The following is a 17,214-nucleotide window of genomic DNA, read 5'->3' on the forward strand; positions in this document are numbered from 1 at the left end:
AAGATGTACCCTTAGGCCCCCTCCTCGATTCAGAGATGGTCTTTCCCTTTTCACGTAAATGGCCTCCTTGACTCCGTGCTCAAACCAGCGTTCCTCCCTGTCCAAGATGTGTACATCCTCATCCTTGAAAGAGTGTCCGCTGGCCTGTAGATGTAAACAGACTGCAGAGTCCTGGCCTGACGAGGTAGCTCTTCTGTGTTGTGCCATCCGCTTCGCCAGAGGTTGTTTGGTTTCCCCGATGTATAAATCCTGGCAATCCTCTTGGCACTTAACAGCGTACACTATGTTACTCAGTTTGTGTCGGGGGATCCGATCCTTGGGGTGGACCAGTTTTTGGCGCAGCGTGTTTTGGGGGTTTAAAAGCCACAGAGACTTTTAGAAAAAATGCGTCTCAACTGCTCTGATACTCCTGATACATACAGGATCACTACAGGTTTTCGCTTGGGCAGCGGTTGTCCTTCTCTCCTGGATCGGCTGGAGCTTTCTTTAGGTGCCTTTCCAGCTTTGACAAAAGTCCAGCTGGGATAACCACATTTACTCAGGGCCTTCTTGATGTGGTGTTCTTCTGCCTCCCTGGCCGCTGTGTCAGTGGGGATGGTGTTCGCTCTGTATTGTAGCGTCGTAATGACACCCAGTTTGTACGCCAGTGGATGATGAGAGTCAAACCTTAGATACCGATCCGTATGTGTAGGTTTACGGTACACATCAGCTTTTAGATGTCCCCCATTACTGATGGAAATCTCACAGTCTAAGAAGGCTAACCTGCCACTTTTCATATCCTCCCTGGTGAATTTGATGCGTAGATTTGATTTTCACCCAGGTGTCATCCACATATCTGAACCAATGGCTTGGTGGTGTTCCAGGGTAGGATAGCAAAGCCCTCTTTCCCACTTCTTCCATGTACAAATTGGCCACAATGGGTGAAACTGGGGAGCCCATGGCACACTCATGTTTCTGCCTGTAGAACTGACCCTTGTATGTGAAGTAGGTGAAATGAAGACACAGTTCCAAAAGCAAACACACTTGGTCGATGCTGAGAGTGGTCCTGTTGCTGAGGTTGGTGTCATCCTGTAATCTCTTACAGACTACCTCCAACGCTTCCGTGACTGGGATGCAAGTGAAGAGAGATGTAACGTCGTACAAGACCATGGTTTCATCTGCCTCCATGATGACATCTCTCACCTTCTCAACAAAATCCAGGTTGTTCTGGATTTGGTGTTCAGAGCTGCCCACCAGCGGGTTGAGGATGGAAGGCAGAAACTTGGAGATGTTATAGGTGACAGAGTCGATCATGCAGACAGTCGGTCTTAAAGGTGCACCCTGTTTATGTATTTTCAGTAAACCATACAGACTTGGTGTGGACTCCCCTGGGTATCCGGTTGTTCAGTGATGACGCGACGAATCTTACTTCCGGGTCTAAAGTAGTCTGGTTTAATATGGCTTTTGTGTTGTTAACATGTTTAATGTTATGTATTTTCTTCTATTTAATCTCAAAAAGCTCCTAAAACAGTCAGTGATCCCTGTTGACCTCCCTCGGCTTTTATTACCGCTAATCATTTATTTAAGCTCAGTTTTTAAAACCTTGGGATGTAACTACAGCCCAGCCCATGCAGCAGTATATGAATGACTAACCTCGTATTGTGGATGGATTATCTCAGTTGTTCTCCTGGCTGAAGTTTGGTCCTTTTAAAGCATCCTGCCATGCGATTACATTTGTTCCTGACCACCGAGAACACTCACGGTAACTTTTATCGAGTGGAAAAAAAGTTAGCTTGTTTATATTATGCTAACATTATGCTGTGTCGCTAGCAGTCACGTAGCACATCATTATATACCAGCTAGCCCAACTTCAGTAACCCTACAAACGTCACTGCTGTTTAGTTTTCTGTCTTCATTTATGCTGGAAGTGATAACAGAGCTGTACGTTTTAATTTGTTTCCAAAACCCCGCAGTCAGGACATGCTATATTGTATTTAGATAGAAGCTAGCGAGCTAACTCCCTGCTAACTTCTAACTCCGTTAAATGTCATAAATTCCGTTTTCATGGATGCCTAGATGTTAAACTCAATTGTTACACCTGGTAGAGCAGAACGCTGATCATTTTATTAAAGATGAAAGACTTTAGACAGTTTTTCGACTCTCAGTAATGCCATAGTGATCGTTTGATATATGGACCTGCAGCGGAGTTTAGACCCAGACACGGCTAGTGACGTCAGACTGAACAACCGGATAGCCTGTGGTATGAGGTCCGGTCAATAGCCTTGTCTTGTTCCAACTGCTTCAGATAGTCTATCACCCTCTTCCTGTAGCCACTTCCTGGGTCTCGTTTCAGGGGCTCATAAGTATTTTCATCACTGAGTAGTGACAAAATTTTCTCATGATAGCCTTTCTGGTTTAGCAATACTGTGCACCTACCCTTGTCTGCCGGAAGGATGATAATGTTGTTGTCATCACTAAGTGATGTGAGTGCCTTCCTCTCCTCCATGGTGATGTTGGATGCTGGGGGCTTTGCATTGCTGAGACAGGCCGAAACTTTCCATAGTTGCTCTGCTTCCACTTCTGCAATATTGTTGTTGCAAATTGCTGTTTCTGTGGCTGTGATCAGCTCCACTAGCGGGATTTGTCTCAGTGTGACAGCAAAATTCCCTTTAGCAAGGATGTTTTGTCTCTGTTTGGGTGAGCTGTCTGTCAGACAAATTCTTCACCCACACAGAAGAGCTACCTCGTCAGGCCAGGACTCTGCAGTCTATTTACACCTACAGGCCAGTGGACACTATTTCAAGGATGAGGATGTACACATCTTGGACAGGGAGGAACGCTGGTTTGAGCGCGGAGTCAAGGAGGCCATTTATGTGAAAAGGGAAAGTCCATCTCTGAATCGAGGAGGGGCCCTAAGGGTACATCTTTCGCCATCTCACAATGCTGTGATTGCAGCCATTCCCCAACTCTCTGTGAATGGTACTCATGGCCATTGATCAGTGGGTTTTGGTCAGTGGTTGTTGATCAATGGTCATGAGAATTTGCATAATTAAGATTAAGGAACTGACCTCCCAGCCCATTGTTCCATCAGTGGACTGGTTTCAGTCATTATGCAAATGTACTGTTTATAAGATTGGGGAAAACTGCAGTCAGCTGAGACTGAAGAAGTCACTTGGATGAGTGACGAAACATTTCTCCCACAAAACGCTACAGATGAACAGAACCAACTTTTGGAGATTTACTTTCCTGGATGATTGAGAATGCATCAAGACATATAATCCCAACACTTGGTACAATTATAGCATAATATATCCATCTAGACACACGATACAATATCTAAAGCATTTCTTATCATGTTTCTGCCCAAAGTTTCTCGTGTCACTATTTCAGGTGTCATTGACAGTAAAGTGTAAGAAGACCTCACAGTCACCGCTTATCGTGATAAAATGTTTCAGCCTATCAAACCTTACAAATTGTGGCCCTGTGGCCAAGAAAGACTCATGTTTCTTTCCTGTTTCTTGTGTTTTCAGCAAGTCCTGAACGACTATGGCAACTTCAGTAAGAAACACTTATCACACAACCTCCTTGAAAAGTCATTGCGTAATTTCTGTATTTTATGACTTTCACCTGTACTTCCTCTCCCTGCTTAAAAACCCCTACTCCTTCCAATCAGCTGACCTTCCCCCACATACCCAGCTTTACCCTAGCACCTGAAGCAGCAGCAGCGGCAGCAGTGGTGGTGGCAGTGGCCAGTGGAGCACAAAGGCGCATTTGTTGTCTGGAGAACACGTCTGTGTGTGTGTGTGTGTTTCTGCATGTGCACTCCCCCGCAGATAGTGAGACAGGCTAGGGCCAAGTCGAGGCAGAGCTGTGTCTCTAACCCTTCCACCCGTGGTGCAAGCCACAAACCAAACAGCAGCCCACACCCTCCTCAAGGCCCCAGCAGTCTGAAAGAGCATTCCTCTAAGCTGACTAACTACATGCACACACGCACACAGAGTCATGTACAATGGCATAAATATATTTATATCTATTAACGTATGGTTAAGTAGCCTGAATTCTACAGTCAGTATTCTGTTTATTTCCTTTGAAGGAACAGAAAACAGAAGCACGATGAACACCAAGCTTCAGGCATGGCATATACACTAGACTTATAATTGATCAGGATCTTAAATAAATTCTGTTATTGTTTGTACAACCAATGATACCCTCAACAAAAATGCAACAATATTAGGATGACATCACCATGTGACTTAACTAAGAAATTACTGTCCAACAGTAGCGAGGACACTAAACTCTTTTGTTTTTAAGGTCCAAACAAAGTAAGCACAACAACACAGTTACTACTGTCTACAAACAGACTTCAGTCATGACTCACAGCAGCAATCCCTTTCAGTCAAGTAAATCAAACAATGACAGGAATCCTGAACCCAATCCTGAAGAAGCAGACTTGTCACTGTCATTAGAGACGCCAACCACACACAGACAGACAACACACATAAACTCTCTGTGACCCGTCTTGAACAGAGTCCTGTTGAACAACACTGTCTCGGGTGACCCAGGTGTGATACTTGACATGAAAGTGAATGACAAAGTGTGTGTGCTCATTTAACAAAGTGATGACGCATTTTGTTAAATCACGCCTACAATATCAATCTAATGTTTTACATTCATTTGTCATTTTAGCTTTCAGCTTCCTACCTTGAAAACTTGGTGTTCTTCATTCTCATAACTTTCTAAAAAGTTTGATTTCCTTGAGGCGGGGTTGGATTTTTAATTGCATAAAAAAAGATGAACTTCTTACAGTTCTGAAATTATACAAACCACACAGTTGATTTGATTATGTGAGAATATAAGTAGCTAAATAAACAGAAAATTACAAAATTATTATTTGAGAACGAGAGGAATCAGAACGGAACTACCAAAACAAAAGTTTAGCAGGCACAAACCTCTGTGGGTGCTTTCACACTCATGCCCTTTAGTTAGGGTTTCCCCTGTGCTGCGATTTCATTGAGCAGGCAATCACACTAAAGTGCAGAATAGAACAACCAGAACCTTCATAAGAGGCTCAAGTCCATTCAGCTTTAGTTATTTTAGCTGTCTTACTTAATCCAGTCCCAAAGAACTCTGGACAGGTTGTTTGTAGGAGGGAAAAATGTACTGCACAATTCTGTAGCCTGGCGTGCTTTGTATTCTGGAAGGTAGCTGTGCACTCAAACTTTTATTATGAAGCAACATACTGACTGGTAATTTCATGAAAAGATCTCCCTGGTTCTGCTCAGGTGTCTGGCAGCTCCATATCATCTTTGCAAAGTGTGCAGCAGTAAAGTTGTTTAAGACACGTCCATAAAGTGCTTTTAGCACGCTTCTAGAGTAGTTTTACCTGCTCTGCTCATATAATTAGCACAAGAATGAGCAAATACCAGCTCTGTTGTTGTTTCACTTTAAAACTGCACCACATCTCTCTCTAACAGACAAGATCCCAAACCACGAAGGCTCATTATGTTTTCACTTTTGTGCTCCCACCTCAGACACATCGGACTGATCATCAACATGCTTGCTCCTCTGTAGTGACACTGGCCTACGCTTACAAAATCACCAGATGATTTGAATGAGACAAAATTAACTCTGAATATGACAACAGCACAATGACATGACAGGGCCGAGGTGCACACTGTATGAGTTTGGCAGTGTGTGTCAGTGTGCATTTAATGAAGTCTAGTCTGTCATCCAGACACATGCAGACATCTCTTTTGATGTTCAAATGCTGTCTAGAAGGTAAACAAACCAGTTCTATTTCATCTATTAGCCGGTATATTTTTTTTGTGTGTGTGTGTGTGTGTGTGAATCCCACTAACCACTGTCTCCCTCTGATAAGCCTGAGAATTCAAGACGCTGCAGCTTGCCAAAGAGACTGCTTCCTCAGTGTCTTTCATCTCAACCCTTGACTTTCTGTTACCTTCTACTTTTATACTTTTCTCATTTGTCAACTGTGTTTTTGGTCACCCATTAATGTCTCATCTTCCCTCATTAAAGCACATTTTCCCCATTATAACAACAACTTCCTTGCAACACTGGGAATTCCATACTTCTCTTCTGCACTTTTTTTCCCTCTACATCTCTCTTTCAGTGCAAGTGTCCACAGCTTTTATAATGAGGCAAAAAATAAATACTGCTTTAATTCTATTGACTAACCGGAAGGACTATTAACCAAAAGTAGCAAATATAAAAAGACACCAAGTATACAGCAAAAGTAAATCTGTTTGTTTTCAGTCTACATTTCAGGATTAAATTCTGCTGATGTGGATCACAAAGCCATCTTTACATAACTGCTGCACACTGATAAGGTGGAAAACATGATGGTCTGACAAAAGTCAACAAAATGAATTTCCTTAATCAAGAACTGTATTGTTGAAGTACTTTCAACAGTGATGTATAAAGAAACAGCAGTGTGGATGCAGTCCTTCTCACTCTTGGTCCAGTCCCTGTCTTTCTCATTTTATCCCATCTTTTACATCTGAACTTGAAGATCCTACACTCCCTCCTGCCCCAACATGCAGTGTGAATCAGACTGTAACCTTAGTGCCAGGAGAGATGTGTGTACATAAGACAAACCCTCTCACCACCCCTTGCACAAAGTCAGAGAAAATTAAGATAAAAGGTGAGGAATCCACTTCCCCAGGCTCTGTGAATATAAAACTCACTGTCCACAGTACACGTATCACACATGATATTAAGATAATAGAAAATGTCTCAATGTCTTTTTGATGCCAGTGTGCAACTGTTGGAACTCATTAACCCCAAATATATATTTTTAAGCACACACACAGAAGACGCAACTTTGATGAGTGTGTCTTTCTAAGGAATATTTAACTCCCATTAAGTTTTGTCATTGAAAAGTTACCTCTGTTCACACATGACAGACCCTATATGCACAGGTGCATGATTGTGTCATAATTATTAAACATTTGGCACAAACAACTAGACAACAGATTGAGTTAGTGTGATGTTGTCTACCTATTGTCACAACAACTATCATACACAAAGTACAATCAGGTCAAAAGCAGCACAGTATCTTCTACAAGTTTTGTTTGTGATTAGTTCACACATTATACTGTACTTACAGGAACTACTGATTCCTCCAATGACAACTTGTATAATTGGTCATTTCAAAAAACTTCAAGCCGATATCTGATTCCAGCTTCCCAAAAACCAACACTTTTTGTCTTAATTTCATTTATTTTATTATAATCTATATGCTATACGCTTCTAAACAAAACCTATCTGAAAGTGTCAACTCGGACTGCACAAACAAAGTGTATCTTTGTTATTTCTATCATTTTAAAAATCATCTTAATTACTTGAGTAACCAAAACATTAAGAGATTGATCAACACGGCAACAGTTATTAGTGGTTGCCCTAACTGACAGTCACACATTAGTATTTACAGAAGACAGTCCATCTCTAAGGTCTGTCTCAGAGATCCTCCTATTCACAACAGCAAAAATGGTGTGTGGTGAAGGTCAACTGTTTGCTTGTAGACTAATCTATGCAATCCATAAAAAACACAAATAAAACAAATTTAAAAAAAAGGACGCTGTAGTAATAATAAATTTCAAAGTAACAGCTAGTTTAGGGTATGGAATTATATACATTGGTGTTCTCTAGTTTATGAATGGATTCCCAGTCATAGATGACAAGAACAGAGTTTTCTATACTTCACCATGATTTATGCAAAGTAGCCTGTGAGTGTGTAGTACCATAGTTAGACCCCCTGTCCTCATCACATCTGTTTTGTTTTGTTTTTTTTTTGCAACCAAGATAGCAATGAAGGAAACACTCAAAAGGCTTCAAAAAGGGTTTAAAGCAACCAATAGGTGACCTTATGGTAGCAATGTCCTTTTTTATACCTTCTATAAATATATATCTCTAAAGGAGGTACAGGAAGAGATTATATTGTTTTTAATCAATATGGCATTTTTTGTTACACTGTTTGCAACTGTTTGACTTGCTCAACCACTGCCTCCCAATTACCTGCACCTAAAATTCACCCTCAAAAACTTTAAGTTTAAATGTTTACACTAAGTTTGACTGTGTGGCAATGGTTGACAAAGTTTTTTCATTTGGGGGGGGGGGGGGGGGGGGGGGGGGGGGGTGAAATGTGGTAGTGTCTCCCAAAACAGTGACAAAACAAGTCACTTCTCTGAACAGAAAACCACTCAAGAATGGACACCACTATGGTTGGAGTTTGAGAGAAAAAAACGTGACCTGGTTAGGGTTGGCAAAAGGTCAGGGATTTAGGTTAAAATGTGAAATGTAATAGTTTGCTTTAAAAATGTGGTCTGGGTAAAGTAACTACTTCCTTAAGGCTAAAAAGCCTACGTAATCTTGGTTGACGTTAGGAAACAATCATGGCCATAACTCAGGAAAAGAAAAAAGAAAAACGACATTTACTACGCTTAGGAAACAGGAAGCATACGTACATGTTTGGTCTCAAAGCCTGAGGTTTTGTTGACCTATCCAACCAACCTGACCTCCTCCCAATACTGACTTTGTAACTATATTTAACTCTGCTCCCAGTTTATCCTGGTATAACGGAAACACAACTTGGCTCCTGTTTATAGATACAGGTCTTGGTAAACAACAGGACACACATCTGTTAGTCATCTTGTCACACTCACACAGCAGGCTGTCACACTACACATCCTTCCCTCATGGATTAGAAACTCATAGTGGCTTGACGCACTTTACACACTAGTGTTTTCGGCTAACCCAAGTTTACAGCTCACAGGAAGACAGGACTTTAATAGGGCCAATGGAGAAAAGAAGAGGGTAGGTCAGTACCACAGCTGCTCGTTGCTGAATGAGTCAGGCTTGAACTTGGACAGAGGTTTAAACTTTTACTTACGTCTTAAATGAGTAAAGCTGCTCATTGTCAAAAACCACTAAAAGGCAAGTAGAGCAATGGCACTCTCTGAGTAACAGTCAAAGCCTGCAATACTTTGTTTTGACCTCAACTGGGAACATGACTAATGTTTTTTTCATAAGATAAAGGCACACCTACACCTACATGCAGCCCCACTGACCACGTCAATGACCTCCAACCCAAAAATAACTTAACCACCAAACTCACCAAGCTGTTATACAGTTTCCACAGATAGTCCTGTAATTGTGTGCTAGTGTTATCTAGCAGATTGCAGCCATTCAAAAACAACTAGTCTTTCCCAAAGCTCCCCAGCTGATTCGAAGATTCATCTGACAGACCAAACTCACATACACAAAAAGAAATAAGTGTGCTTGACACGACAGGAAAAAAAAAAATAGACTTGAGATTTCAATATAATATTCTGTCACTTGGCCCGCTGAGATCTGATCCTTTCTTTCCCCATAACTCTATCTCAATGTACACCACTGAGATGTGATATAATTTTCCTGCTATTCCCCCACCATATACAACTATTGATTCAATCAATATACACAGAGCCCGCTTCCTTCGACTCAGCATCACTGCAAACCACCATTAAGACGGGTAGCAATGAGCTTGAACAGGGAGTTCATGTGTCAGAGAGATAGAAGCTGACCTCCCTGTGGACAGGCCTGAACATGCAAGCAGCTGCTGTCAGCAAGCCAAAACGTGGGGGAATTAATAGAAACAGCAGCTCTCCAGGGACTCTGTTAGCCAACACTGACAGCCAGCTCTGATCTGGGGTCATCTTAATGCACTCCACCTCTTCCCTTCTGCATTAGTGGTGGGAAATATGAAACCTGGATCATGACAAACATTATTTAACTTTCTGGGTAGGCTTAATTCTAAACGCTAGCCCAGGCCTGTGCAAGCCGTGATATGCACACTTGTGGCAATGAAGAATGTGGGAGTGCCCCACTGAGGCTCAATTTTCATCTGACAGTATGCTATTAAATCTGAATAGCCCACAAACACTAGTGAGATTTTGCAGATGCAAGCAAAGGTCTGGAGAGTTTAGTTGTAAAAGTGGAGAAAGCAGAAGAAGTAAAATACATGTGAGCACACACTGTACTTTTAATACAAGTTCCACCTGTCCATCCATCCATTTTCTTTCGCTGCAGTTGGACCTGGTTAAAACTAATTCAATTTGATATGACATCTCCAAAGCAAAATGTATCATGTTCAGTTTTTAGAACTGTTATAGGGACGTGTAACAGGCTCTTTATAGCTATTTTGGAGGCTGCAGACTACTCGCTTCTTCTGCACAACAGACTGGAGGCATTCTCCATCTGTAGATACTGACAAAGCTTTTTATTACTGACACGGGTGTTAATTATATGCCAAGTATCTTATCTTAAAGGGATGCCCCTTAAAAACCACATCACGTAAGCTGACACATGTGAGTATGCAAAATGACTCAAATTGATTATCCATGTAACGGACAAGAACTTTCAAGTTGACGAATCAGTTAATCTCTGCTCATTGGGTGGATTAAGGTGTACTAAAACAACCGGCAACTGAGAGTTACTTGAAAAATCAACACTGCAGTAATACCACACATACATTTTAAAGAGTGGCAGGGGTAAAATCCATGATTTGTGTTTACATTGTGCACCTCAGAGGCTTTTACAAGCACAGCCTCTCATCGAGGGAGGAGAATGACTGCTCAGGAGAGAAGTGACTCACAGAAGCTACCAGCTGTGATTTACTGACAAATGCCACTGTTGGTTATTTGTTCTAAATAATGTGTTGATGGACAAATGGCTGTGCAGACTGAGAGCAAGAAGAAGCCAGCTCCACGGGCTCGCCTACGCACTAAGAACGCTAGAAAGCGTCCCAGATTAAGGCCAAGTTATATAACTTGGACTCCATTAATGCTTTTGCACTGCATGTGCTCTGCTGGCTAGTTAATGCATGGACTGTACCCTTTTTATTCTCAGCAAAACACCCTCAGCTGAATGCTGATGTGATAATAAGAAAGTGCTGAAGGCTGCTCGCTTAAAGTGAAGTGTGCACACGATGACAGCATGATGCCCCAGCAGCTCGCCACCGAGATGTTTCAGACATGATCTGCTAGCTCTGCTCATGGTCCAACGCTAGCTCGTTAAGCAGCACCTTAGCCACCATGTTGCTGCACAATAAACACGTAAAGGAAATCAACAGTTTGAAATATTGACGCCAGAAAGGAAGTGGAAATGTCAACTTCTCAAGTCGAGCAATGATGCCATACATGTGCAAGGCGCCGAGGATGACAGAAACCAGGGAAGAAACCTTTTTGAGTTTTCTGTAACAAAGCTGTAATGAAATCAGCTGAAGTAATAACCCCCCGGGGAAGCTACTAAGTGTACAGCTAGCTAGGATGCTGATTTCACGGTCAACGCTCAAACTCTCCTTACCGCGGTATAGTGATGCATTTCGTGTTGATATTCTGGGTGGTGATGGCTTTCTCCAGTTCGTCCAGTTGTCCCGTCTTCTTCAGCTTCTTCACCAGGCTCTTCACCGCTTTTTCACACCACTTCTCCTCCTGGCCGTTCTGCTCTCCCTTCTTCCAGCCCAAAAGTCGTTTGACAATGGGGGGAGTGAAAGGCAAAATTGACATCTTTTGAGTTCAGCTGAAGTCAGTCCAGTGTCGAGAAGTCCGTCAGTTTGGAAAAAACACGGAGGAACAATTGTCCCTAAAGCGCTCCGAGTAGTGGAGACGACGGGAGTAAAGACAAACTGCTGCTGTTGTTGTTGTTTTTAATGTCACACAAAACACATCTCGGAGTCGCACCGACCACTTTTAGCGGACTCGCTCCGTCTGTCTCGAGCTCAGCGGTGAACTGTGCACCGGTAGTCTGTTGCGCTGTGGATTTAGTGCTACTCCGCCAGAAAACCTAGTTCCGTCTGCACTCTTTCAGGCCAGAGCTAGTCTAAACACACCTCACTTGACTCACACCCAAAACTGCGTCGCTAGCTCTAAGGCAGAAACGAAAGCGTCGTGATAGGTTTTTTACGTCTCTGAATGCTCTAGCCTTCCACGAGCAAAGTTTTTGGTTAAGTTCAGAGTCATCCGCGGGTGCTGGAGCCTCCGACTGAAGTCTGCTAAGAGTCTGCATCAAATGCAAATGCATGAGCTGCTGCTGAGAGTCTCAATTCAGACTTTAGACTGCACAGCAGACCCATGAAAGGCCAGTGTGAGCAGCTGGCCAAATGTGTTTCGCTGATATTGCGCAATCTCCATCCTTTTCCCTGTTATTGCTGATAAACCTCCACGTGGCTGTGTCTAAATAAGCAGTCACAACAGATCACTTGATTTAGTTATGTAACACTGGGCAGTTTTTGTTCTTTTGCATGTGACTTCACTTCAAAATTTCTGATGAAATTAGGTCCTTGTTTTCCTTCTGTTTTTCTTTTGTTTCAGTAGGCTGTATAGGACAGTGGAGCTGTCTAAATAAAATAAAAAAACGTTGGCTCTGTTGTGTTTCAGTTTGGACTGTGAGACATAATTATAATCAAAAGAGCTGTTCTTTTTAAAAATAAGTGTAGGTTTCCAACTTCAGCTGGAAAACATACTCTATGCTTCTTTTTCCATTTTACTTTTAGAAATCCACATATGCTTAATTGCCTGGCTGTCAGCCACATAACCAAGGTTGCATAAGAATACAGCCGTGCCTATGTTTTTGTTGAATAAAGGCTTGAGGTTTGACATTCAGCATCTCTAGCGCAAAGGGTTTCCAGTAATTGCTACTGGCTTGTTTTGTCTCCAGATGGGTGAATAACTCTGGAGCTGCTGTAAAGATGGAAGGTGATAGGAGTCGTACATGAATGCAAGAGATGAGCCACTAACTTGCCTCAGCTTGTTTTACATGTGAACACAGGAATCAACGAGGTGGCAGTTTGGCTTTGCAGCTTGGCTCAGCTCCACTAAAGCACAAGTACAGCTTGACACATGCACATGTAGGCCTAAACACCTCCACCACACCACCTTTCACACACACTCCCTGTTTCAGTGTCAAGGAGTCAAGTGGCAGATGTACAATGGGCCGTGCAGTGCCGCTGAGCTCACCGCAGAGAGAGTGATAGCGGGACTGTTTAGGGTGTGAAGCTGCCTTTGTTCCTGCAGCTTCAAAAGAAAGACTTTACTGCTTTCAAGCACAGTTTCCAAAGTCGGGTATCTTATTAGCAGGCACTTGAAAGAGTCGTAAAATGTGAACGCTCTGCACAAAGAAGCCGGTGCACTTGCTTGGATTTAGTTTACAAATTTTCTATAGTCACACAGAAGAAGAACTTACACAGCTGGAATTCAAATGGCCCACAGTGGACGCATATATGAGGATAGTGATGGTAGTGAGGTGCCAATATTTGCTCACTGCCTCCACTGACTGTTCAGAATTATACAACTATAGTGGCATTGACCTGCTGTTACCATTTTGGTATGTGTGTACAGGCGCATTGACCTGCATTCAGCCAGCAAGCCCCCTCCTCCACTCCTATGCACAGTGTGAAGTTTGTGCTAAAAATACAGCTGGCTTTAAGCTCAGCAGGACATACCCGTCTCCTTTCATCTATTTTGGTTGCACAGCAGTGTGTATTTTTATATCTGCTACAGGCATGTCAAGGTTGCTTCATACATGATATCTTTGTTAAATGAATTCTCACCCTTGAGCAAAGATTTTCTAAAAAATAAACAAAGGACTTCTCAGATCAATTAATGTGAGGAAACTATCACAAGCACTTAGTGTGAGCAGCTGCTTTGACCTGTAGAGATTAGGTTTTATGTGCAGTCCCAGATATCAACAGCTCCTTGTCTGTAGTAACAATCAAGTCCACAAAAGTGTAAAACACACCACTCTCTCGCTCTGTGGTGGGTTGGCAGGTTGGAGGAGAAGGCTGGAGGAGCGTGTGGCCGTGTGTCACACGCTGAGGCCCCGCGGCCCTCTCGACACCTGTTTACGCCCCCAGGGACACGACCGGCCAAGACAGCTGGTTTGTTTTGGAGAAGTGCAGGCCGAGACGGAGCGGATATGGGGGTGCGGGGCGGGGGGATGGGATTACAGATGGGCCGCAGTAGACAGGCGGGAGGACGGGTGTACGGGTGGGGGTTGGGGGTGGAGTTGTGGGCTTCTGTGAGAAGAATTACTGAGCACAAAAGGAACGTCAGCGAGACTCAATGGGCAGTGGCCACTGCAGTCCGATGGATGATAATGACATTGTGCTGGCAGCAACCTCAGGGGACTTGGTCCAGTGTGTGTGTGTGGGTGTGGGTGGGTCTTTGACGTCATAATGTCCCAGTGGAGAGGCATTCAAACTGTGGGAGTCTGGATGGATGTGATAAGGAAGCAGATGACCAGTTATTAGCCAATTTTAAAAAGACAGATGCTGAAGATTATCATTTGAACTTAGATGTAAATAACTGCTTAAATACAGTCAGCATCCCCTAGAAAGTTTAATTCATCGCTCATGTGTACCAACCCCAACTACATCTAAAATTATCGCACACTTTTATTTCAGTAAATTAAAAAAATCAATTTAAAAGTTATATATTGGACACAATAAACACAGATCTTTTTCTGTTGGTTATGTTCTGCAGATTTTTGTAACATATACTGTTTAGAGTTTTTTCAGAAGGTCCTGGTTTTGGATAATCACATATAAAATTTTGTATTTGACAGTTGCTACAGATGTTTGAAAAGCAACAAAAATACACAAAAAAATGTAGGTAAATGTCACAAATCCTGCTTAAAAACCCCTCACAGAAGTGTTGCAGCTCGAACGCAATGGATTACTAATAAAACTAGTAAAACCAGACCATGAAATAGAGTGATTGCTCCAAATGTTACATATTTTACTGTTCATAGTTTGTCAAAGGAGATCACTTTATAACAACCCTGTGTATGATTTTACAATAAAATCCACAATTATTATGTCAGAAGATTACACATTTTTAGGTGTTAAAAACGAAATAAATAATTTTAAAAGACAATATTTTACCTGGCCATGAAGATTATACACATCTTTCTCAAACTAAATGCGCAAAATCTACCATTCACCATTGTTTCACCACAGACTCTCAAAGTTTTTTTGGCATGCCCTGCTAGAGAGAAAAAAAACGTATATAATCTTCCAAAAACCTTTTTTTCTGTTATTAAAAATGAAAAAGGAACAAGTTTAATTTTAGTTTTAAAAATGGTGCAATATTCTTTGACTTCCTTTTTTTTAAATTCCTTCTCCTGATCCGTCACACCAGCTTCTCCCCCTGAGAATCACTAACATATACAAAGTTGGCGTGACTGCCTGCATGCGTTTGTTTGTGCGTGTTTGACATATACCAGTTCATGAGTGAACAGAGCTCAGGGGTGCCATATAAAAGTGTTAACACTGATCCTCTTGGCAATAACAGGACACTGTGTTTTCCCTCTGAGAGAGCCATCAATCGTTCAACAGCTTATGACAGCTCCTCCAGGGATGGTAGAGCGAGCACATGGTGTACCAATCAACACCATAACTATCACGCACACACAGGCAAACCCACACACACCCTTCCACATGCAGTAGGCCCTTCCTTTCTCACTTCACTACTCTATAAATGACAGCTCGTTGTGCCTGCTTGTGCTTTCACTTTTGTATGCAGACCCATCAAAAGTGACTCTGTTTCCACATTGGTATACAGATTGTTTTGTTCCGGCACTTATTTTGTGTGTGACGTCACTCTTTTTACCAGCTCATCTACTCAAACACAGGAAATGGTGTTCGGTCCAAATCCCTTGTGACAGATCTTTTGAAACTTTGTGCTGTTGCGCAAGTCACTCTGCTATGAATAACAGGAAGGCAGCTATTTTTCATCTCAGTCTAATTGCCAGTCACTCGGCTAAATCTTCATAGTCAGTCTTCATAAGCATGCCCTTATTGGTTGTTTGCAGTTACTAGAATCACACAATTGCAAGAAAAACTTGAGAGTACATTCTTTTTAAAATATTTGCAGCGTTCAATCTGACTGAACTAACACACAATGCAGGTTAATAAACAATCACACAAGTGAACTCTCGCCAATATAACTCATAGAAAGCGGCAACAACCTCCATTTCCTGTAGCTGCTTATGAGAATTGCACACTGATGATGATTAAATTAGGAAGGTTCATTTTTGCAGAGCTGTTTCAATTCACTATTTCTGCAATGCCTTAATAGAGCAGCTGTCTTCAGGTCCGGCAATAGTATTTTAGTTGGGCTAAGGGGTCAGAATTTAGTCTTGAGTTGATAATTCAAAAACATGCGGGTTTTGTTTTTTGGGGGGACGGGGGGTCATTTACTATGGTTCTCCTCATATACTCCTAAATAAAATCTGGACACAATTTTGAATGTATGCTGATCCGTCCATTGTGTGCAGACCCACTTTTCCTCCAAATAAAGTCATGTTAAACTTTAAACTTGGTCGTAGGACTTTTTTAGTGAGCACGCTTTGTAGTGACACCTTTTTATAACGACACTTCTGCAATCCTAACGTCTGATCTCATCTCCTTAAATTAGAGAAACTGCCAAGTAGCTCTAGGGACATTTGTTGCGACAATGACTGTCTTTTTTTTAAACATCTTGTACTGTAAGTTATTACTCAATATGTTCAACAAGACTGCTTGCCTATTCTCTTCTGTTTATCCAATTTAGGCTCACGGGAGGGCTGGAGCCTATCCCAGCTACCATAAGGCATGAGGCAGGGTACACCCTGGCTAGGTTGCCAGTCTGTCGCAGGGCTTACACAGAGAGAGACAACCATTCACGCTCCCATTCACGCCTACGGGTGATTTAGAATCACTAATTAACTTGCTCACACTAACTGCATGTCTATGGACTGTGTGAGGACGCTCGAGTACCTGGAAAGAATATGCAACCCCCACACAGAAAGGTAACGGCCAGAACGTGGATTCAAACCCAGGACCTTCTAATGAGGCAACATGCTCCACATAACATCCAAAACCTATGAGATTGTGTTGCCTTTCTTTATTTTTGCATTGCTAGAGAAGCAGTTTTTTATTATACAGAATGTTTACATTAGATGACAAATAAACCCCAGAACAACCCAATATTGCTGCTATGAATTTAAAAAATCTAATTAATAAATTAAAGTCATTGTAATGTCTCTTTTTGCCAGCCACGGCATTTTGAATGCATGTTATTTGTTTGAAATGGGCAATAGGAATAAAACTTCACTGTCTGATGGCACGATGACTCAAATTGGTAAAATAAAGCAGAAGCAAAGAACATTTCCCATAAAGCCAAGCTTCCTGAGATAGAT

At 42.1% G+C, this 17,214-nt stretch overlaps 1 protein-coding gene across 1 annotated transcript in view; it reads right to left on the reverse strand.

Annotated features, from left to right (window-relative positions):
• smad3a (SMAD family member 3a) overlaps positions 1-11,985 on the reverse strand; it is a 36,304-nt gene extending 24,319 nt beyond the window's left edge. Inside the window, exon 1 of the mRNA XM_080884270.1 lies at positions 11,341-11,985. Within this exon, the coding sequence (XP_080740396.1) occupies positions 11,341-11,543 (203 nt within the window). The 5' untranslated portion in view covers positions 11,544-11,985. The remainder of the gene's footprint in view (positions 1-11,340) is intronic.
• Between the last annotated feature and the right edge of the window lie 5,229 nt (positions 11,986-17,214).

The sequence above is a fragment of the Rhamphochromis sp. 'chilingali' genome (genome assembly GCF_963969265.1).
Source record: "Rhamphochromis sp. 'chilingali' genome assembly, chromosome: 6".
Classification (NCBI taxonomy): domain Eukaryota; kingdom Metazoa; phylum Chordata; class Actinopteri; order Cichliformes; family Cichlidae; genus Rhamphochromis; species Rhamphochromis sp. 'chilingali'.